Genomic DNA, 24,658 nt, shown 5'->3' on the forward strand with positions numbered 1-24,658 from the left:
CAGAACCATTCCAACCATCATTAAGACTATTTAACCTACTAAATTCGCTGCCAAAACGTCACGAAATAAAACTAGGCTGTGAATCACTGCGTTGAGATTCATTTGCAGTGCAAAATAACCAATTAATTATAGAAGTCGCGCCAATATCGCGGAATAACAGATTCTATGGAATCTGCGTCCAGTTTGCTGAATTTGTAGAATCAGCATTTCGCTGCTGATTCGGAAAATCGGGCGTTAGAATAAAAGTTAGAACATAAATCGACAGTTAGAGTTAGAAAAGTTAGGTCAAGTTTGGGTCAAGTTCTTTTATATTTTAATATGAAAAATTGGCTGATTGAACTAACCCCAGATTCCTATAGTATAGAAATGCTCATTCTACTGATTCGTCAACCTGGCTGCCGATTCTACAGAATCGGCAATTCCGCGATTTCGGCATATAAAAGACAAACTGCGAAATTTGCAACTGATCACATGGATCCCTTACCACGAGAGTAGAACTTTTACCAATAACATTGCCTTCCTCAGCATCCTTTCTGCAGCCCGGGTGTTGCCGTGCAGCCCGGGTGTTGCCGTGCAGCCCGTGTGTTGCCGTGCAGCCCGTGTGTCGTCGTGCTGCCCGTGTGTTGCCGTGCAGCCCGTGTGTTGTCCTGCAGCCCGTGTGTTGCCGTGCAGCCCGTGTGTTGCCGTGCAGCCCGTGTGTTGCCGTGCAGCCCGTGTGTTGTCCTGCAGCCCGTGTGTTGTCCTGCAGCCCGTGTGTTGCCGTGCAGCCCGTGTGTTGCCGTGCAGGTGATTTCAAATGCTATGGTGATATTTCAATCGTTCTCATAGCTGCAGCTCGGACAAACTCAAACTTTGTTGCTCTCACTGTTGAAAGTGGAAACTCCTGATCTGAGCTTCTTCTCTAGAATTATCGCTTAAAATTATGAGGGAACTTTGGTAGAATTCTACTGCTCTTGGGTTGTTAAGAAATAAATAAATCCTTCCAGCCGCGACGGCAGCCGTTAGTAGGTGCGAGGAATGGTTGCAAAAGAATGCTCGTCACGATGACTCTAAACATAATCAGCATAAGTGATTTTAAAACAATCATTTTGTGTTAATTTCACGTTGAATATCGCCACATCAGGTGAATGTGTAAATTTAGTATTAAAAAAATTTAATTGTATTGAAAACAACGATCTGATTATTCCGAGAATTTTTTCTAAATTAGACCTCAGGGCGAAGTAAACTGATTACCAGCTTCGAGATGTACGAACAAAAAACGAGTCATAGTTCGAAAAAAGCCTTGCGTAATTTTGCTACGAAATTATCACAAATTTTCGTCTCGTCTAATTTCATTTTTCTCAGACCTGGCCACCTCTGCCAACTCTTCTTATTTTTCATTTCAAACTGTATCCACAAGTATGGTCTCGGTGCCCATTAAATGAATATATATATATGAAGATAAAAAAGTCATTTACCCACCGACATTAACGTGTAATTAAATGGAAAGTACTCATGATATCAAAGAAAGGAGTAATAAAACTGAACTGAAAATGAATCTAATTTTATGTACAAAAAATATTCAACTTATAAGCATTGGGTTTTTGTAGGACTTTCACTTTAGGTTTCACTTTTTACCTTTCCTAGGTGAATAAGTCAAGGAAGAGTCTATAACTGCAAACACAAAAAAAAACACAAATTTAGATCTTGTAATAAAAATAGACTAACATTGTAGATTACTGCACTGTAGGCACCTGATGATTAATGGAATAATTTAAAACCTAATATTCACGACCACTTCTTACTTTATCATTTTATATATCCACCTTCATTTCGACAACACCAGTATTATTTACACCCTAGTAAACTGGATCAATAGAACAGCGTATTACTCGGGACGCAGTGACAATTTTAACATGCAAAATGAGGCCAACTCAAAGGTGATATTAAAACTAAGGGAGAAATAACTAATGTAACGTTTATAATGCTTATTTCCTTCCCTCAAATTCGATCTCATGCCAGTTACTATAAGAATAGGCATGCTTACTAAAACCCATCGCAGACCATATAAACAACCACTTACGGCACTTGAGGGCGATGTTAGCGCAATAATAATAGCGATTAAAAAAAGTCAGCGGATTACATCGCGCTAGAAGTTTTCTTAGGATACGGCAGCAGAGGAAACATAAACAATCAGCCGATAATAACGCTACACATTTCATTTACCATCAGAATACTCTCTATTTCTTATCTCGCGTCTCACAAAGTACAATCAGGCATCAAGTATCTGAACCTCTTAAATTCCACTCCAGAGATACGTCATGGGTGTCAGCAACAGACAAATGAACTATCATTCAAATGCATGACAATGCGGTTGATATTTCCACTTCATTATTAACCGGCGAGGATCCCACCAAAGTAGGCATCCCCCAGCCTGAATGCCTTCGCTCACTTCTGCTCCCCAGGCGCTTGTCACGGTGAGAAGGTTGCCGGAGGTTCTTCGCAGAGGCGGAGTCGCCTTCGTTGTGCGCTGTCGATAAGAAATGAAAGCCATCGGAGCTATGTCGATACCAACAAGACTCGAGCAGGAAACAGTACATGTTACGATTCCAGACCTGTCTTTTGCACCGCGATGCGCACAGGACGTATAGTCAGATTCCTTACCCCACCGAAAGGTCAAGTTGGATTCCTTGTCCAACTTGAAGAAAATGTCAAGTATTCCACAGCAAATGCCTCCCACAAACTAATAAAGTTCTTGGTGAAGCCTCTCCGAGTCCTAACCTATAGCCTCCCTGAAAAAACAACGCCGCTCGTGCAACCCAACTATACTGCATAAAAAACGACACGACAGCATAAACTGAGATCAACTTTTCCCATCACTGTTTTAGTTAGCCACACGTGAACCCAATCAACGCTACAGAACCAAAGTTTTGCGATGCTCCAATGCCTGCACTAAATCAAATATTTTCAACTACGGAATATCTCCCGTGAAGCTTTACTTTCCATAGAACATGCCGCAATAGAACCTTGGCAAAGCTGCATCTTTCGAAAAGCTCAATTTGCTACACAGCGGCTTGTAGGCAATTCATCAGGAAACCACTGGTCTGGAATAAATCGATATTCTATAAAGATTAAATCGGCAAATTTTTCACCGGATGGCCGTCGCACGAACACCGATTACGCTAATTGAGGAAATCGATCGAGAATTTTGACCTCCATTAAACCCATCAGTCACGAGCGACCTACAACTCATATACACGATTATAATCATTTCAGACATTGATGCGTCATTAGCATCCGTCAACATAGTACTTCCAACGGCGGAATCTACGGAGAATTTCCAACGCACTTTAAGTTGTAGAGAATGAATTAAAAAATATATGGGAAAGAATTTACAATTAAAACAAAAAATTTAGTAAATTTCGAATGTTCATGCAAAACTTTACGGTGCGAAAACTTCATTCAAACTTCATAGATTCGTGTTGATAAATTATTTCAAGTGTTTACCGTTACCAAGTATGAAAAGATGTGGGATTTTCAGGGCAATAATATGTGTTTAAAAATTACTTATTAAAGATAACACTTCTAAAGCGGCCAATGTCTCCGATGCCAACGTCTTTCAAACATTAAAAAAAGTTATTTCGAAATTTTTCTTTAATATCAAATTTTATTTTTACATTTTTAAATTATTTATCATGTCAATTGATTCGAGCATTGTCTCCAACTTTGGACAGGCAGATATGATCGATTAGACAGGAAGATGTGTGTTAAATATCGATTATAAGATTTGTATCAGATAAACAACAAGAAGTGAAACTAAAGAGAAGTGTGGCAAATTAGGAGCAGAATTATTACCATTGGTAGCCAAATCGATATGCAATTACCTATAAATGCCTACCTGTCTATGATAAAAATATTGGGCAGCAGGATGAGAGATGGGTAATTTCATTGTATCAAAAACGATTACAGAGATTGCCAACTTTTCCACGCCAAAATATATTCAGTAGGATAACTAGCGGCTTAACGGCAGGTAACACGAATAAGATATCGTTGTCCTACCGGTGCCTGGGGCAGAAATGACTACTACCTGCAATTAGGTCTGACTCCCACCCCATGTTATCTCTCAATGAAGTCATTTTATGCCACAAAAAACTCACGCCTAAATCCCTTGTACAAGTGGCTTAAAAATGTGGAAAGTGGTGATAAATTACCCCTGATTAGTCAAATTGTTAATTCCGTTGTATAAATAATTGTTGATAACGTGCAATGGGTGACATGCTTATTGTGGCAAGTTTAATTAGATAAGAAGGAGGAATAGCTAAATGAGCCCTGCCTCCATCCATACCCGTGGGGCTCGGCGCGTGTGGTGCCTGCATCGTTCGTCCTGATGTGCCTCTCGTGTAGCAGCATCAGCAGCAGGCGCTCCTCCTCCTCGCTTAGCGCAGACTGGCACAGTTCGATTGCCAAGAACCTGTGATCAGGAATTAGATGGTAAATGAAACAGTTAGTTTGATATTAAAAAAAATTGGACCATAAGAAGAATGAGGATTTTTGTTCTCTGTCTTGACCAATGCGGTATCCATCCTTCAAAACCCGACCCATAACCCTTTTCCTGCAACTGTACGCATGACTAGGCACTCGTTTTACTAATCTTTCTTACGGCCAGCCCTTAGCGGAGTTTGTTGTTGCATACATCCATCAAGTTATTACGCAAACACTTCTCGCATTTTCGCAACAAGTCGTGAAAACGTTAACAGTTCAAAATTTTCAATGTTTTTAAGATTAACACTAACTATGAAAACATTTTAGCCCAACTGTTGACATTGTGGTAAATTATGCTAATTGATGTTCATGTTAGTCATTTAACGATATTCATATTTATGTGACAGGTAATTAAACCATAAAATGACACATAAACTCTAAATTTTTAGCTACGCCAAGGCCGCAAATGGACTAACTTCTTGCATCTTGGTGCATAAGTCAGCACCGTCCTGGCCACGGCCTCCCAGGTGCCAGCACCGGGGCTGAGAACCTGCAGCACGGGAGAAGGCAGGGCTGGTAGAGGCGCTGCTGCAACAGCCGTGTCAAGTACGGGCGTGCAAACGTCTGTTGGGCAAATATTCCATGAAATTACCTTGTCAATCTCTAATACGTAACATGTGTGCACTGTTTACGGGGGAAATGAAATAAACTCTGCCTAATTTTATGAGCTGTGAATGCTTGTAGTGAAAGGAATTTTAACTAGAAATGCCTCATAGAGCGCGACCATGGGTTTATGCCCTGGTTGGAAAATTCAAAGTGAATTTTTTTCCTAAACATACTGTATTGAGAGGACGTTTTTGCATATTAGGATATACCCCGATATTGAGAGGACTTTTTGCAGGAGATGTACAATGAATTTCAGTGACAGGAGTAAGAACCAACGTTTCGTTAAATCGCTGGCAGGTAAATTTTTCGTGACGATGATCTTTAAACTCTACCAATAAAAAACCGCTTACAAATACCAGGTAAATTACTTGTTAATGTTAATGTATTTACAGGTTAATGTATATACAGTTACTTGCGAAAAAAGATATAACTGCTACCAGTTGCTTGAAAAAAGCACTTGTGCTAAATCGAGTTTAGGAGCAAAATTATATCCAAGCAGTAGAGAGTAGCGTGAGTCATGAAGCCATTCTCACAGCAGGAGCTAATGGTGTTATTTCAGACGCTAAAACGACAGGATCTTTTCTTCTCACAAATGAAAGACTTCAGAAGCAAATGGCATCCATGCGATGACGCCTCGAAATCAAATAAAAGAAGCGATATAATAAGCATAAATTGCTTGAAGCAGTAGGAGCAGCGAATTCTTTAGGCGTATTAAATAACAATGCCACCCAATAATCAAAATAACTAATCTTTATAAATAACTAACCTCTAGCATGACATAAATGTTTCTCGGAGCCATAACTGGAAAAAAAATGTGCGAGGTTTACTCTCATAAATGAGCGACTTTTGAAGCACAATTCCGTTCAACTAATACGTTAACACATTTGATGTGTGCTGGCTTCTAACACTGAGAATACCGACGCAGTTCAGCGTATTTCCCGTGCAGTGCGCTGAGGTTGAGCGGCGCCTCGACCCTGATGTGTATAGACGCTGACGCGGCCGCTGAAGCTAGCGCCGCGATGCCTGCCTCCGTCCTGATGTGCCCCTGGAAACTTTTGATCTTGGAACTGTAGGAAGTTGAGAATGTGTGAGAGTTGGAACTAAATGAGCAGGAATCAATTGAAATCTAATTCAAGATTTAATGGGTGTAGCACATTTCACAAGTTACCCTAGCATAGTGAGCCGACAAAATTTTATTCATTTTGAATAACTTTAATTTCTGTTGAATGCTCAACACGGCTGAACGGGATTTATTCCTAGGAGTGCCATCACGCAGACATTTTTACGAAGAATATTTCGCAATTTAGAAGATTAAATGAATAATATATAGGAAATTCTCGGATAGACTCGTCGTATAAATTCTTGCCCTCGATGCATTACAGAAATTTAAAAGGCGAACATATTGCATGCATTATATTATCAGGCAATCCTTGCATTGCTCGGCAACGATAATTCTACAGTTCTGACGATTCTCGACAATTTAACTTCTACTTGAATAGTAATAATTGGTTTTGACTGAACATAAATTACTTTTTAGACCAGTTTTGATTTTGATTAAAAAAGATCCATTCAAAAGATCTTTGAAATAAACGATAATTGAACACACATCGTCCATGTCACTAGCTTAACTTTAACTTCTTGACTTTAAAATGAAATTTATATACAATTTTTAATTTAACCCACGTTTATCTTAGATTCAACAATGTATCCTCGATACGATAAGTATCAAAGAACCGCGCACGAATCATCCTATTTTTTCCAGTTCCAAGATTCAAGCACATCCGAGTTATTCGAGCAGCGAACTCGGCGAGCGCGGGCTCGTGAGGACGGCTCAGCAGCACCTCCCACCAGTGCCGCGCTGAGGCGCCCGCTTCCTCCATCGCCCTCCTCAGCTCCGGCCACTGGGCCTCGAAGTCCCCGGCGTCCCGGGACTGTAGCTGAGCGATGACTTGCTGCACGGCACTCGCAGTCCTGCGAATAAAAATGGTCACTCACATGGGCAATGATCGACTCTGGATTTGTCGATTGTATGAAACACCAAGTGATGAACGTCCAAAGGAAAATCTTGCATTGTTTGTTTACTGATATATGGCACGCAAATATAGGTATGTTAAAACAATTTTGGAATGAATGAGACAACAATGAACGACTCACACTTCTAGGATCGCTTTGCAAAATATTTATGATTAATCTAAAAGCAGTAAAGTTATTTGATGCACATGAAACTCCCAAGTGAAGTATTTTAGACCCAGTACACTCACAAGGTTGAGTCTGGATCACCCAGCACTAAGCAAGGGAAGGCAAGGTCACAACAAACTCACCCTGTAAAGTCCGGCAGGTCGTCCGCCACAAATAGCTCCAGGTGCCCTTCACTGTTCGGTGGCAGGGGATTCGAATTGTAAGTTTAGATAGAATCAACACTAATAATTATTACACAAGAAACCTTCATAAAAATGAAGTGCTTTTGATCCAGTTAGTTTATTAATCAGAATAACAAACTATATAATAAATTTTTACTGATTACGATAGAATTAATTTGCAAATTGCCTTATTGATTATGAAATTTCACAATAATTCATTAGGATATTTGAACTCGTTCTATTCACCGATTTTTTAGCAGAAAGAATTGGTTTAACAAATATTCGTACAGAAATACCTATTTTTAATAATTATCCTGATAAAATTAGGTTCGATAGAGTTAATTATATTTCCTATTCCGTATATGCATTAAATCTGAAAACATTTCTCATAAAATTCTAATTAAATATATTGCAATATATTTGATTAAAATATATTGCTGTAGCTTGTAGGCTCCAATTAAATATTTGTAGTGTCAGTTCCAGATACTTCAATATGTTTCAAAATGTAAAAAAGTATGAAGTGAATTCGCGAGTCCGGCGACCGTCGCGAGAAATTCTCATGAACGTGTGCCCGCCTCTCTGAAATGACGTGTCCAAGCTTGGTGAACGGCAGCGAGTATATAACTATAACTTACATTGCTCTTATAATCGGTACAGACTTGTACGACATGTATAACTATTACAGATATTTGCGTCACGAGATTCTGTTGATATAAATCAAAGGCACGAATGTGTCTGAAGACTGAGACCTACGGATTCTTTGTGAAGCGCGTCGGCCCGACACCGATGCTTCTGATGCCGGCGCTGTGCAGATGCAGCAGCAGCTGCCATACTTCATCCTCAGTCAGCCTACAGTGCTGTAGTCTCATTCTGCCAAGTCTGCTCAAGGACCAAAAGGCAGCGTACAATATTCATTATGATACAAACTAGTTGGCACAGTGGAAAGTTGTACATGCAATGAAACACACACTAGGAATTGTTCAAAATTAAAAAGTTATATCTTTCTGTTCTATCAATATAAATCGTTCTCAATAGTTCAGTAGATTATCTCAAATTTCTTAACGGCATTCACACGTTGACTAAATAACCTTTTGGTGTGCGGGGCGATTGTGCTTATGGCTCGAGCGATGGTCTCGCGGCTGCCGGGCTTGGCGTCAAGTACCCAGAGTTGCGGCGGAGGATAGGCAGGCAGACGAACCTCAGAAGCATGGGGCTCACGTGTCTCGAACCCGTTGTATTGCTTCTCCGAACACGGCGGGGACGGAGTTGGCTGGAGCCCTGAAGCCCAAGAATCTTCCAGTGGACGGATTTTCACTACTGCAAATGAAACAACAACTAAACTCATGTTAATGAGCTGCAGAAGAAAGTGATTAGAGTTGTCCTAAATGTGAACCTACACGTGACCGGCAGAATATCGTGCTCAAATGAATACCTAGCACTTACCTAGACTCTTATATTTGCCCTGCAGAGGGTTCAAGTTGAGGGGGGCCGAGAGTGAGATGGAAAGTTCCGTATTGGCCGCCGTGGAGATAGAAGCCACAGCGGAGACGCTAGCGGCACTGCTGATACTGCCAACCAACTCAGTGAGCTGACACCTGCGCGTGGCAAGCGTCACTAAAGATAATTCATAACATTACGTGCCGCTGTCGGTGCAGAGCTAGCATATGTACGGGTGAATTCCAATTCGGAAACTATACCGGTAAAGTAAGCACAGACAGTGTAACCTGTAGGGGTCAATTAACCAAATAACCATCGTCAATGTTATTGATAGCTAAAATTTTGGTAACATATATATACTATATATAAGTATATACTATATAGTATATATAGTATAGATATATACTAAAGTTTGCTGTGAGTAGGCAATGAGTTACATGTCAAGAATCAATTTAATACTTAAAAATGAAGCGTCACTAGCCTGGAACCGTTTAGGCACTCGAGCAGGTCTTCACATGGCGCTTGTGTAACCACGGAACTCTCCTCGAGGTGCAGCTCAAGTTGTCCGCGGTGGAGGCTTGTCAATCCAGACCAGCTGGAGCCAGCTGCGGCCAGCTCAGCAGACGGTAATTTAATGTTGATGAGTCGAGGTTGCTCGTGTGACAACATTAGTGATGCTGCTTCCAGATTGCGAGCTGAAGACGGAAAGATTATCGAAGCCTTTAGCGATATAATTTTAGATTAGAATTACAAGCAGAAAATGCTAGAATGAGCTGCTGATATCAAATCTTGTTTGCTAAGGAATTTTTCAGTTTTGACATGCATCATTTACAATTAATATCTTCTCTCTGTAATCCTAATAATGGTCACTACCGCGCCTAATGTCACAAATGATCAACTCTTTAACCTGACCCACCGGTGCGAACGGTCCATTCATCGCTCGCTGTGATCGTGATCTTGGCCGCGTGTTTCGCCAGCTCGATGAGGCCAGGACCCTGGAGCAGCAAGTTTTGCCAGTCATCGCAGCTGTAGAGCCCAGTTTCGGTAATGACTTCCCTCAGTTCAGGCCAGTGGCGTTGGAACAGCAACGGACTGCTGCTTAGGTCTTGCATGACGTACGGCAGTATATCCAGGAAGCTGTAATAAAATATGCATGAATCAATAAAATTATTTATGCATTTTTAGGCCAGCATAAAACGACAGATTTAATTAGGCATCATATGTGCTGGAGAGAGGAAAACATACATTTCTAGGTAATCGGATAAAATTGTGGAAAGGGTCTGTAGCTGAAGATCTATCGAAAGAGCTTTTTGGGGGATGTTAACGAAATTATGACTTGAGTATCTGTTACGGAGAATTGAGGGTGCATTTCAACTATTAACCATTTATCTCTTCATAGATGAACGACCAAGTTAAGGATTGTTTAGAAACAAGGTGCAGCTTTGCATTCCCAGGTCCTAAGTTGTTCACTGTTTTTTGCAACAGCTTGGCTGCAAGGGCCATCCAATATAGTATAGGAGTTGTAGCCCTGCAAGTGGACACGACGAAACAATATTGATTGAATACAGCCCGATCATGATCATTTTCCGTCGATGCGTTTGGTAGTCATATTTGGTATTGATATCTTTCGAAATTGTAGCAAGATTTTGTTTACATGAATTAAGAAATTCATTTAAATATAAATTACTCATGTTATATTGCACGGCAGATGTTTGATGGACATTTTCTTGCCCTTTTAAAGATTAAATGCATTGTTTTTATTTCTACAGGCATATCACACAAAATTGTAATCTCACCTCGCCTTCATCGCCTGTGTTGTGCCTAGTATTTCATGGAGAGACTTGTCGTTCTTCAGTTCTTCGAAAACAAACAGTGCTGCAAATTTTTCTTGTATTGATTTGTGATTAAATGAGTATGTGGCAGCAGTGGTTCCAGACAAATTTCTTTTGACGGTGAAAATTAGGGACAGAAAAACTTTTGAGTCGATTGCCATGGCGGCACTGTGTGCGGTCATTTGGTCGTGGCATTCTCGTTCAAACAGCAAGAACTCGTCCTTGGAGAAGGCGATCTTGTCCATGGAAAGATACTTCAAGGCGGACTTGCCGATGACCTTGAAAATCTTGTTGATCAGAACTGATTTGTCGGGTACGTGCGAATCGCACAATTTTCTTTCAATTACTGTCTTGTATAGCATCAATGTGTCCCTTGACAAGTCTTTTGCGCTGTTCCAATTGTCGATCATTTTTGGAGAAGTTAGAAAGATGGTGCAGAACTGAAGTAGAGAAATGGGCTGCGTTAACAATCTTCTAACTTCGGGGTTCAGTTTGGAGAATCGATCTTGCATCGCTGCACAGAGAACTGGGTCACTGGTTAGATTTTTCTTACATCCTCTGATAAACTCCAACTGCTCCGCCAGCTCTGAGAGAGGAGTGATATGGTAATGAGTAAAACTACTCTGGCGAATGAACTGCTCGAGTTCTTCAATTGCTTTTGTACGAGTTGTGATAATAATGCGTGACTCGGAGTGCCATGTTTTCTGAAACAATTCTCGCAGCACCGCCATAGAATTTCCATTGGCCTCGTCAAATGCGTCGACCAAGAACAGAACGACAAGACACGAGAGAGCTTGCATAACATTTTCTTTGCCTATTTTTGAGCAAATGTTTCCGAAGTGCACGCGAACAACTTGATGCAACTTGTCTTTAGTATCATCCCTGCACTCGATGAAGACAAGGAGGTCGAAAGTTTTTAGGTAGTCTGGGACTTCGCACTGCAATCCAAGGAACTGTTGGATTAAGGTCTTGAGTAGCGTCGTCTTGCCAGCTGCAGCAACGCCAGACACAATAACAACGTTTGTCGTAGCTTCGAATACTTCTGTGTAAGGAAATTTCTTCTCGTCTTCATCCGGCAGCGTTAGTTTCGGTGGGTAAAAGTCAGCCGACACTTTGAGATGATCTACGCCGCAGGTTATTTCGTTGGTGAAATTTGCCAAGAGACGCCCAGCATTTTGTTTCCCTTCACTGCACAAGCAATGAGAGAAATAAGTCTGTTCCAGATCACTAGGAGAAAACCCCCTGCTTATATCGCTTCGCAACTCAACCTCCAACGCTTTTACCTCACGCCTCGGGAGTTTGTAAAACTTCCCTGCCACTTGGATGAGCTCCAGCAACTTGTTATGGAGTTCTGGAAGTTTGTTCGGATTTTTCATAGCGCTGCCCTCATGCGCTATTTCATTTCTTATGTCTTTGACAGCTTCTAATCTAGTCTTCAGTTCTTTTATGTCACTCTCGCTATATTTGGTTTGGAAGAGTGCACAGAACAGGGCAAAGAGTTCCGTTGTATCCATATCATCAGAAGTAGTTTTGTCCTCGAAAATTTCACGGTATCGCCAGTTTGGACATAACTTCTTCCACGTACCTTCAGAGAATTTACTGTGTTTTATTTTCACATATTCCTTATATGAATGATTTTGTTGCTTATCACTGCATTCAAGATTTAATATCTTCCGGACGTACTTCGGAGCAAGCTCCCAACTTCCTTCGAAATTTTTTCGGATCGTTTCCATTTCTTGGAGATCGCCATCTTTGATGGGATAATAAAAAAAATTAATAAGGTATCTTGCACAGAAGATATGCTTTCAACTTATTTTGAGTTGAATACTTATTCTTCAGAGCATCATTTGTTTTATGGATAGGATTATGATTAAGACCTGTCGCTCACTTATCTAGTCATCAAAACTTTCACTGATACCTTCCTTTAGAATGCCAAGCATTTCGATAAAAATATTTTTTCTACATTCAGTCGCCAAATGGCATGGTCTACATAAATATGACCATAAATGAGTTGGAATAGTAAGTTGGAAAAGATCTGAAATATAACTGATACAGACGTTTGACTTGAATGTTTGATTTCTCTTGAACTAGAGATAAAAAAATTGGACCTCACAGCATGAAAGAATACGGTTTCATTATATAGCTTTGAAAATTTAATTGCACGCAATTAAGCGTTTCTCCTACCGTAGTGATTGATTTAAGTTAGCCGCTATACGCTTATTACGTCAGGAAGAGTGCTTCTCCTATCGTGGTTGAACGATTTGCGGTGAGTCCTATGTTGATCAAACGATTTTCGAACTATCAGAATAAAGGAACTTGTATACAGCAGGCCTAACGATAGTCCACCATTTGTTCACTCGTAATCATAGTTCATTCGTTGGCCACGTAGACCCGTGAGACGCAGGCAGGTCAGTATGCGTACATGACAACTATCGTCTTATAAGATTCATGCTTGTTTTCTTGGGAATTATTCCGTCATGCTGACGCCGCGGACGCCTCGGCGATGAAGTCGTTCATAAACAGACTAGACCTTGCTATGCGGTAAATCTCGGACTAGACCTGTCTTTCCCTTTTTGAACTTATAAAAGACAAGCACTCAGAAAAGCTGTAAAAGATCGGTTTTTTGATAGAAAAATCGGTTTTTGATCGGTCAAAACAATGACAAGAATCGATGATAGACCAGTGTATGCTTAACGCCCGGACTATTATACTTCGTGTTCAAAGTCAAATGTGCGATGTGCCAGCTACAAGACGTTAAGATTGCATAGAGTAACATATTCCTTGAAATCCAATGTCTGTATATATATTTTCAAGAAATTGCACCTTATTTTAATGACATGAGATATCGAAACATCAACTTTGACTGGGCAATTTCGGCCCGCGACGCATAAGTGCGTGTAAGATACTTCCAGCACATGTACAACAAATACTGAACACAGCGCTTATTACTGCGTTGGTGGGCAGTTTCTGCACTTACGTGAGAGCGGAACGGTGACAGGGATCTGGTGTTGCCGCAGGATCTTGCGCTGCTGCCAGCGATACCTGGAAATGGGAGTGAGGTCAGGACGTGTCACGCAAAATCCGCGAGACAGATTGGAAATCTTCGAGGTTAATTTATGAATTACAATTTTTTGGGTCTTATTTCTTTTTGAAATATGTCATTAACTTGTTTTACAGGCTAGTTGAAAAGTAGGCTTTGAAAAATAACCTAGTTTATTTATGAATTTCTCAAAAATTTAAATAGTTTTCATGACTCGGAGAAGACAGTAGGGCTGGCTGAAAATGCTGGCCATTTTATCATGTTATCTCTCTTGACTCTACGGTTTATGCCTGTTGAGGTAAGGTTCACGTAGACGTGCGATGCACGAGAAGTGGGGTGCTTGTAGGTGTGGCATGCACGTAGAGGCACGGTGCACGTATACGTGTGATGTATGTAGAGGTACGCAGTTAGCCGGTTATTGTTTCACGGCACTATCCGGCTTAAGCCGGCTAAGACCATCGCCGGTTGCAGCTTAGAATTTTAACTCGGCTTAGAACCAAATTCATAGACAATGACGACCTCAGACGATAACACTGAACCAGTCGGAACTGCAAACCGAGGATGATTACGAATATGAATGAGCCTCCACCACTGGTAAAAATTACTCGAAAAGAAGACCGAGACCACAGGAAAAAAAACAACGACGATCAATATAATGAATCATTTATCTCTGGGCTCGGGTTAGACTAGCCGTAAACAATACTGACGCTGTAAATATCCCATTTAAGTCCCCCCAGGAACCACTTAACGAAACGAGTAGGAATACGGATGATAGCGCTATGTATGATAGCTCCGTGTATGAACGCCTTCACGAACAGACTATAGACGAAGCTATGCAAGAGCATATGTTCAGTCTTAAAATACCTAGCAAATTACGGACCAGGTAATAAGTCCAGCAGCTATCTCAATCAATCGTCAGTTATGGAAAGATCGGGTTCCAAAGGCCGGATCCCTTGTGAATCAAGTCACGAAAAATTCAAAAATCGGCAACAGGCCATGGGCCTATTTCTTCAGTGCCGACACTTCTATTCTATTCTATTCTATGTGAAAGACGCAGTCTCTTTGAAAATATTCGAATACGTTAGACGTAACAAAGCTAATATATCAGCTGTTAATAAACATCATCATCCAAGACACATCAAACATCTTCTTTCACTATGATCCTCACTTGCATTCTACGACACAACTTCCGGCACTCGAACAAAAAAGATTAGTAACCAAGTCACAGACATAGATCCCTATTATCATTTATATAATCATCTAATCCATCACTGACATTAAGGATACTTAAAAAATTAAATTGCGAAATTCAAAACAGCAAATACAACGCAATATTGCCGTAGCCATTTATGTCTAATTCCTTACAGACTCCACGGCTGCTTTCAAACATAGAAACACACACATGTTCGCTATAACAGTTCACACCCATCAAGGACCATCATATTTGGAACAACAAACATCCACCCGAACAGGCTACAGATGTGTAACCCCTCCACACTTACTCTGACTCTCCACCGAATCATACCAAACAGAACGTAACCTAACCTCATTTCCTGCAGCAAAACGGAAGGATCGGTAAAGCCGGTAATTGGCTGCGGCAAGGTGGAGAGGCAGGATAAATGTGGTGATCCCAACGATCTATCGAGCCCAAAAGGCCTCACGTGGTAAAATTTCTCGTTCGAGCTTCCTTCTGACGTCACATGCTACGTCTGGCTGCACACTTCTCCTACCCAAACTCTACACACAAATCGTGCACACTGTCCTCACTTGTTCCAGACTCGAAATCTGGCTTTATTTTATTTGCATTATTGTGGAAACATGAATAAAAATTAACATTTTTAATTATCAAAAGATTTACGACCATTTTTCGGATTGACAGAAGAATTGATGAATATTATACTGTAATATCAGTATTGTACAATACAGTACTGTATTTGCTGTATTATTTCACTGTATTATCCAATACATGTCCATAGATCCAGGCCTGTAAATAATGCAAGAAGCAAAAGCATGCATCAAAGTGAAAGTGCACACAAAGCTTTAAAGTGTTTTTACACGAACTCGTATTTTGTTGTGAACAAAATAAGTGTACGATTAACTGTGATCGAACACGAGTGCACAGACATTATTTGTATAACAGAAACACTCCCTAAAAATCACGGGGGGAAAGTGTACCTGTTGAATTTCAGTTGCCAGGTTTTGATTGTTTTTATAACTTAAATGAAGAGCAGTGCTTTGTGGGTTAGAACCTCTTATGGTGCCCAGCAAGTCAAGTTATCTGCAGAACATCAATCAGCAAGAGAATTAGTATGGTGCGAACTTTCTCACAAAGGCAAAGATAACCTCCTCATAGGCGTCGTTTATAGATCACCAAACAGTGCTTCTGATAACGATAAAGTATTAAACAGTCTTTTACCGAGCATGACTTTCCGTAGGTCACACACGTTGATCGTTGGTGATTTTAATCATCCAGAGCTAGACTGGAAGGATGGATCCTCTCCAAGGAAAGAGAATCACCCAGCATCCCTGTTCATGGAGTCTGTGAGAGACTCCTTCCTAGTCCAGCACGTTACCAAACCAACCCATTATAGAAGTAAACAGACTCCCAATATTCTAGACCTGGTGTTTCCTAGTGATGAATCAGTGTTAGATAATCTTCGTCACGAGGCTCCGTTGGGCAAAAGCCATCACCAATAATTGTTTTTCAGACTTAAGTGCTGTACAGGAAAGACGGCTCGGAAGCGTGAGCGTTTGAATTTTGCGAAAGGCGACTATGATAAACTCCGTGAAGCAGTGAATGCAGCGAATATTTCTAACTGTATTAAGGACATGAATGTGGCTGAATCATGGTCATTTCTCAAGGACACGGTTATGTCTGCAGTTGATGCGTGTGTACCTAAAATTAAGCTTGGTGGAGCCAAAAAAACTCGGTGGATGAACAGTACAGTTTTATCTAAGCTGAAAACAAAGAAGGAAGCATACCAGCGTTATTTACAGACTCGCAGCGATGGTGACTATAACCTATACAAAAGAGCTCGAAATCAAGCTAAAGAAAGCTGAACCCCTCGAAAGCTGGGAAAAAACCCTCGAAAAAAGTATTGCTAAAAATGCAAAAAAGAACCCGAAAGACTTCTTTTTGTACTCTAGCTCGAAGTGCAAGATGAAGGACTGTATTTCTGATTTGAAAGTAGATCAACGCAAGATATCTTCTGATGAGTTCAAGGCTAACGTATTATATCATTTTTTCAGTAGCTTATTCACTGAAGAGGACTTGAACAGTATTCCAGCTATTGAGGAGCGCCCAGTCGGCTCTAAATAAACAAGTTTTGATATATGTACAAGAAGAAGAGGTTCTCAAGCGCCTAATCGCTCTAAATCCAAACAAGTCAGGTAGACCAGACGGCTTCCACCCCAGATTACTCAAAGTGTTAGCACTGTCCTAGCCGGCCCTCTGACGATATTTTTTGACAAACTTTGAACGAAGGTATCATGCCGGCTGACTGGAAAGAAGCTCACGTGACACTATTGTTCAAAAAAGGTGACAGAAGCTGCCTGGGCAACTATCGCCCTGCCAGTTTGATAAGTGTCGTTTGCAAGGTAATGGAATCTGTTGTGAGGGATCGATGATCGATGATAGTTTGACTGCTAAAAATCTCCTCTCAGACTGTCAACATGGCTTTATTGCCGGGAGATCCTGCACCACAAACCTCTTGTCTACTGTGAACGAATGGATCCGCCTGTTGGACGAAAGGTAGCCAGTAGATGCAGTGTACTTTGATTTTGCCAAGGCATTTGGCAGTGTCCCACATGAGCAGCTGTTGCGTAAATTGAAGTCTTTGGGAATTGATAGTAATGTACTCAAATGGAACAGAAATTTTCCAGTAGGGAGGCGACAACGTGTCAGTATTAATGGGTCCATTTCAGACTGGGCTTCAGTGCGCAGCGGCGTGCCACAAGGAAGCGTTATCGGGCCAATTCTATTCGTTGCGTTTATAAACGATCCGCCAGAAACTGTGTCTAGCGTTTGCTCGATGTATGCTGACGACACAAAAATTTATAATACACTGAAGAATACGCCGCCAAAAGTACAGTTACAAGGTGGTCTTGACAGGCTGGTTGACTGGGCTGATAAGTGGCAGCTGCGTTTTAACGCTGACAAATGTAAAGTTATCCACCTTGGCAAAAATAATGAGCAGCAAGATTACAGTATGAGAAGACACGGTCGCAACGTCAGAGTGAAGATGTTCAAGTCGACAATGGAAAAAGATTTAGGAGTTAATATAGACAATGAGTTGAAATTTTCTAAGCATATTTGAATGCCAAGTTAATAAAGCCAATAAACGACTTGGCCCAGTCAATCGCCAATGGGGGTAACGATGTCGAATAGTGTGGGTTACTGTAGATACGATGCAGATCCGACCACTCGGAGATTTGGAGGTCGAATTTCCCTAATCAGTCTATACAGATGCACAACGAACTATCGATTTTGGGTTTATCGTTGCAGATCGAAGTATGTGAGTGTAGGCAACTTCCCAGAGCAAACCAAAAAATTAATGCGCAAATTTGTCGGTTGGCTATTCAATCTAATAGAATAATGAATCAGAATTTGATATTCACCTTAATTTATGATAAAAGGTGTTCATGATTGTGTAAACTCATATTAAGTGATTATATGCCAATTATATATTATTCCTGAATGACAGAGTTTAAACAAAAAATTCGTGGTCCTCCAATTATTCTCATTCACTTCACTTCTATAGTTTTATCAAGTTCCCAAATGTTATGTTGTCGTTTGTTATTGGTCGCCATCCCGTTTCTAAATTACGTTAAAATTATGTTTCATTAAATAATTTGCTGTGTTGTATCGATCATTGCTGTCAATAAGTCGGTTCTATAGTGACATTCAAATCGAATAGCTGCATGCCAAGTCAGCCAAGTTAATAAAAATTGTTTAACGTTTCAAAAAGCTTAGAAATGTTCTTGTTCAACTTACATTCCATTTTATTTCTGACCAGTTTTGTTTGGTTTTCGTATATTTTTTCGGAGCATGTTTTGCGCGCAGCAGCTTCACTGGCTTTGTGTGCAGGCTGTAGCCTGTTGGTGAGTGACTAGGGAGGAATTCTAACCTCTGTCATTGCCGTGGATGAATGGCGACTCCTGCATTACGGTTTAATGTGTAATGACGTAAATTGATAATTGTTTCGATAATTTATTTGTGTACTTCTCAGTCCACAACACCCTTTCCACTTGTTGAAAACCAATTTTCCTCAACTAAATGTTGAAGTTTTCTTCGGCAGCTACAACTACTCAACTAGCTAGTATAGCATAGTGATGTCAGTGTTGAAGAATAGCCTAGGTTAAGTTTTGACTGTCACCAAGTCTTTTAATTTAAGAGACTTGGTCACAGTAGATTTAAAAACTTTCATTTTTGACCAGCTCTTTTCAAGAATAAAATTGAACCTAGGCTAGGAGGATGGCAACTTCTGCATCACTGACACTGTATGATGTTTATTGTTTAATGACATAAATTGATGATTATTTCAATAATTGATTTATGTACTGATGTGTAAGAACACCTTTTCCAGTTGTTGACGACCAATCTGTTTTCTTATCTGAACGTTGCAGTTCACTTCAGCAGCTAAAACTAGTATAGCATAGTAGTGTCAGTGCTGAAGAATAGGCCAAGTTTTGACTGTCACCAAGTCTTGTATTTTTAGAAACTTATTCACAGGAGAATCAAAAACTTTCATTTCTGAGCAGCTATTTTCAAAATTGAATTGAACCTACTGGACTCATGTCAGGTTAGTGATGTGGAATGGACTTCTGGTAACTTACTATTTTGATTGTCTGACTTTTTTAACTTGAAATTTTAGTTTTTATATCACCATTGAGCTTAAAAATCTATATTTGCTCTGCAATTGGTAAATGGATGTGAAATCTTTGTCTCAATAAACATAATTCAAGATCATTCAATTTTTAATTTATTTTTTACTTTAATTATTTTTTTGTGGAAGCTAGCATGCAACAGAGTTGAAGTGTTGGGAAAGGGATTAGCCTATCATGTTGATATAAGAAGCAGAAATTTGAAGTAATTGTTACTTGTAAATCATTTCATAAAAATTATGCAGCATGCATTTACTCTATTGAACTGCCAACATATCACCACTTTATAGCGAAATGAAATAAATGTGCATGTCATACTGCCACTCGTGGGTGCAGGTATGGATAATTTTTGCATTCTTATCAAAAACTGTATTGAAGATTTGTGTTTATTGCTATTGCTCGCAGTCTAGAATTTGGAGGACTACTATTTGAACACTGACAAATTTCATATTGCAAACTATTGACTGAAACTGAATTTTTTTCATAAAATCGCTGATATTTTTTTATAAACTGAGTAATATTGCAGGTTTGATGTTGAAATAATCATAACTTCACTTCAAGACACTAGGAAGAATTTTTGAGCTGTGAATCATTTTCAGAGATATGAATCTAAATTTCTTATCTGCTACTCAGTTGCTGTCTTGTAGATATAGTGCCAAACTTGATAATATAACTGTTGTATGCATTTTTTCTTCATTACAAGGAAAATTATGGGTTAATATAATCTAATTTTCTGTTGATCACTGAGGCACATGATTGTTTGATTACTGAAATGACAGAAATAATTGAGTGAATGATCAAATGTATACATGGTGGCAATCCATAGGTTATTCAAAAGAACCTGTTCTTTTGTCATTTTGAACCGATCAACGCTTTTTTACGGACCGATCGTAAAACACACCTTCTGTGACCTTCACCGGCAAAAGCTTTTGCACTTCTGAAGAAAGTCAGCTGACAGCTACACTGGCCGTGGGGCGTGGTATCCTGCAGCATCTGTTCCCTATACTGGTTCATCTTTCCTTGGTGTGGAAGCTGTGAATTATATAACTGCTACCGCGTTGCAGTCTTCTGTACAGCGGGTGTGATTACCGCCCACCGGTGAGCTCACTGCACTTGCTACAGCTGGGTCAACCAAAGTGTCGCGCAGTCCTTCCGTCCTACAATCTTGAAATTGTGTTCCGACATTTAGCTCACTGCATCAAAAAATTATGTAATGAAGTGGTACTGGTCAGTGCGTCGAAATTGAACCTTGTCAACACAATAATTCATTCTTGATAAACATCAAAAACTTTCGGTGAATACTAGAAAATACTAAAAAAATGATATTGGTTAATATTTAGAAAACTCTTCTCACTATTTAGTTTAATTGACAATGCCTGGAAAGTTATTCAATATCAAGATTATGATGATTGAGGTTAAAATATAATTTAGCCATACGGCCCTAGTTTAATAAGAACCTAATTTTAATTTGTTATACATCTTACTCGCTCCTACTGTGTAAATAAATTTCATATGTTACAAATAACTGTGATTGATTATTTAGGAACAAATTTGATATTGAATTGAAGGAAATGAGTTGATCAGAAAGAATTTGACACTTGTCACTATTTTTTAGTGGTTGAGTTTCTTATATATATCTGCAATTTTACAAGCATTTCTTTAATAATCGGTATTTTATGACGCAAACGTAACATTTTCATTTTTCAAGTTTGCTGCACGTCTCCCTGATGAGTTAATGAAGTTTGTGTTGATGAAGTTTTTCGATGAGTTCATATAGTTTGTTGATGAAGTTTGTTATCAATTTCATTGTGATTAAGTTTGAAACTCGATCCTTCATGCCATACTTTGAATCCTAAATCAAATCAAAGTGTATTACAAACACGAGCCACATGTTTTTACTGTCAAGAGTTATTATCAGTGTTGAATTTTTACTACTGCACGAACTTATTTTTCGATGAAACCTATTATTGTCTACTATTCTTATTGTCTTATTGTCTACTATTCCTATTTTTTGTCTACTTCATCTTATGTCATAGTTTGCTTCTATGTTTCAACTTTTTTAACGAACAACTACTTTGAGTAACAACCATGATTAACCTGTTGAATTGTATTCAGAAGACTGATACAGGTTAATAAGTTATGGAGTCGTGACAGCGTGTACAGTATGTTTCTTGCACACGCGTGGATTTGATTTCTGCGTCGTATGTAATGTGAATTTTATAAAAATAAATTGTTTTATATTGATCTGATTTTAATTCAACTTTCGTTCAGTTATAGGAAATTTATTATATTCGTACAGTAAAGTGTAAAAACTGCTAATATTCAGCAATCGATTTATGGAGATTCGGCAACGATTAATATAGATTCGACGTAGATCAATGATGAATCGACATAGATTAATGCAGATTCGGCTTCAGCTACTGTAGATTCGACATCGTTCGATGCAGATTATTCGACTAGACAAATTATCGGGTGCAGAAACTTTGAAGATCTTCACAGAATCGGTATAGAATTCTCCTCTTTAATCGGTGCTGCGCCCCGCGACATTGCCCCTGTAATTATCGACTCCAAATTGGGTTTTGCCTTCGCCGATCGAGCAGGAATCTGTATCGATATTCTTGATCGAACCACATCAATCTCCGTCGATCGATCAAGACTTGATTGACTGGGGGACTGATCAGACGCTTCTTCGTGTTCCTAGATGCAGAGCGATGAAGCAGTTGTTTGTTGCTGTCGTACGCCCGAACTTAGAATTTGGAAACGTTGCGTGGTCACCGAAATTTGAAAAGGAAAAAAATTTAATAGAGAGTGTTCAAAGACGCGCAACAAGGATATTTCCAGGCTTGAAAGGCAAGTCCTATGAGGAAAGATTAAAGATTATGAAGCTTTCAAGCCTCAATTATCGACGTCTGCGTGGGGAACTCATTGAAGCATACAAGCATACTCATGGCTTATACAAGGTCTCAGAAGGATTACTAGAATTTGAAACAAGAACCAACAGCAGGGGCCACGGCTATAAACTAAAAAAACTGCGTTGTAACACATCCATGCGACAAAATTTCTTCTCGCTTCGAGCACCGACATGTGGAACCGCCTCCCTGATAGCATCGTTGACGATCCGAGTATGAACGCCTTGAAAAACAGACTAGACGAAGCTATGCAGGAGCATATATTCAGTCTTAGAATGCCTAGCAAATTTCGGACCAGGCAATAAGTCCAGCAGCTATCTCAATCAATCGTCAGTTATGGAAAGATCGGGTTCCAAAGGCCGGATCCCTTGTGAATCAAGTCACGATAAGTTCAGGAATGTGCAACAGGCCATGGGCCTATTTCTCCAATGCCGACACTTCTATTCTAATTGGTTGTTTTCTTACAGAGAACTCTTATTCACAATACGTGTTTATAATTCGTAAACTCACAGTTCACAATACGTGCACAGTTATTACAATCAACTTATTTAGACTGATAAATGCAAGTGAAAAGGTCGGTGGAGCATAAATTTCACAATTTCATATCAATTGAAATATATAAAAGTCACACATAGCATCAAAAGTAATGTGCAAAAATTTGCCTTGGCAATTTTAAAAATTAGGCTTCGAGGGCTTCAATTATCAAATTTTATGATAAATGATCCAATTTGGTGCGAATATTGTCTGCTTTTTATCCCTGAAAAATTAGTACACATTTCATGACTATTCGGTAGAAAAGCAAGGAGGGAGCATCCAAAGACCAGCAAGGCGAGGAGGTTTACCGCAACTCCTTAGCTTGGAATCCTTTCACTCACATGCTGTGATGAGCTTGCTTTCGTAAACTCAGAAAAACTCATGTTATATTCATTTACTAATTAACGATGCGCTTGCAAGGCCAGGAATTGTTATTTAGGCCAAGAATATTTATAGGAATTATTTAACCATCATGACTTGACGAGAGACCACAGATGGCCGAGAGTTTCCTCCACCGCAAACATGACCCCAACACCTCCACCCAATAGAACGTGTGGAGAATCAAGCTGATCTATGCTGGCTTGAAATGCAATTGTAGCGATTATTTGAGATGGTGGAAGGTGGAGGGAGAGGAGGACAAGAAAGAAGAAGCTGGTGTAAGGGTCTTGCACAATTTGCAAGTGAAGCGATCAGTCAAGCAGAAATAGAAGAAATTATCGCCCTAAAAATGGATAGAAATTGTACGCTACAGCAACCACAAAGTAAAAAGTACGCATTAAATGAGGTTCAGTGAATAGTTTCTTGCTACTTTGGTCAATAAATCGTGCACAAATTATTTGAAGATTATTATTCGAGCAGAGGCTGAAGATGGTTCAGACCTTCCTATATACATTCCACAAGATGAATATATATCATGTTTATATATATATATATATATATATAAATAAAGTAAGAAATTTATCAACCATGAACTATAGTTTCTACTGCTGAAATGTTAGGTCATTAACATGTCACCTGATTGCTAATAATCTGTAGGCGGCAGAGAGAAAACACCCCAGGTCGCCAGGAACACTCACCCCAAGAAGGCGACCAGCAACACCACCACCACCACCACTGCCATGACGGCACTGGCAATAACTCCTGGTGATGGCGGTGTAGCGGCTCTTGGTACCAGCGGTGTTGTGGCTGCTGTTGATGATGGTATAGTGGGCCCTGGTGACAGCAGTGTATTGACTCCTGGTGATGGCGGTGTAGTGGCTCTTGGTACCAGCGGTGTTGTGGCTGCTGTTGATGATGGTATAGTGGGCACTGGTGACAGCAGTGTATTGACTCCTGGAGATGGCGGTGTAGTGGCTCTTGGTACCAGCGGTGTTGTGGCTGCTGTTGATGATGGTATAGTGGGCACTGGTGACAGCAGTGTATTGACTCCTGGTGACAGCGGCCTGGTGTCTCCTGGTGATGTAATGAATCCTGTTAAACCGATTAGGAATTGGAAAGAAATAGTAAATCGGACTGACTCTTCCTTTAGCATAAAGC

General features: G+C 39.9%; 1 protein-coding gene across 1 annotated transcript in view; it reads right to left on the reverse strand.

The window, feature by feature from the left end:
• Positions 1 to 1,560: 1,560 nt before the first annotated feature.
• LOC108666740 overlaps positions 1,561 to 24,658 on the reverse strand; it is a 30,750-nt gene continuing 7,652 nt past the window's right edge. Inside the window, exons 10-23 of the mRNA XM_047884874.1 lie at positions 24,199 to 24,574; positions 13,734 to 13,798; positions 10,721 to 12,506; positions 9,841 to 10,061; positions 9,406 to 9,619; positions 8,931 to 9,082; positions 8,576 to 8,804; positions 8,241 to 8,366; positions 7,449 to 7,499; positions 6,907 to 7,098; positions 6,049 to 6,194; positions 4,938 to 5,085; positions 4,325 to 4,450; positions 1,561 to 2,509 (exon numbers count right to left, since the gene is read on the reverse strand). Coding sequence (XP_047740830.1) covers positions 2,452 to 2,509; positions 4,325 to 4,450; positions 4,938 to 5,085; positions 6,049 to 6,194; positions 6,907 to 7,098; positions 7,449 to 7,499; positions 8,241 to 8,366; positions 8,576 to 8,804; positions 8,931 to 9,082; positions 9,406 to 9,619; positions 9,841 to 10,061; positions 10,721 to 12,506; positions 13,734 to 13,798; positions 24,199 to 24,574 — 3,890 coding nt within the window. The 3' untranslated portion in view covers positions 1,561 to 2,451. The remainder of the gene's footprint in view (positions 2,510 to 4,324; positions 4,451 to 4,937; positions 5,086 to 6,048; positions 6,195 to 6,906; positions 7,099 to 7,448; positions 7,500 to 8,240; positions 8,367 to 8,575; positions 8,805 to 8,930; positions 9,083 to 9,405; positions 9,620 to 9,840; positions 10,062 to 10,720; positions 12,507 to 13,733; positions 13,799 to 24,198; positions 24,575 to 24,658) is intronic.

The sequence above is a fragment of the Hyalella azteca genome, unplaced genomic scaffold, assembly GCF_000764305.2.
Source record: "Hyalella azteca isolate HAZT.00-mixed unplaced genomic scaffold, Hazt_2.0.2 contig16379, whole genome shotgun sequence".
Taxonomy (NCBI): Eukaryota; Metazoa; Arthropoda; class Malacostraca; order Amphipoda; family Hyalellidae; genus Hyalella; species Hyalella azteca.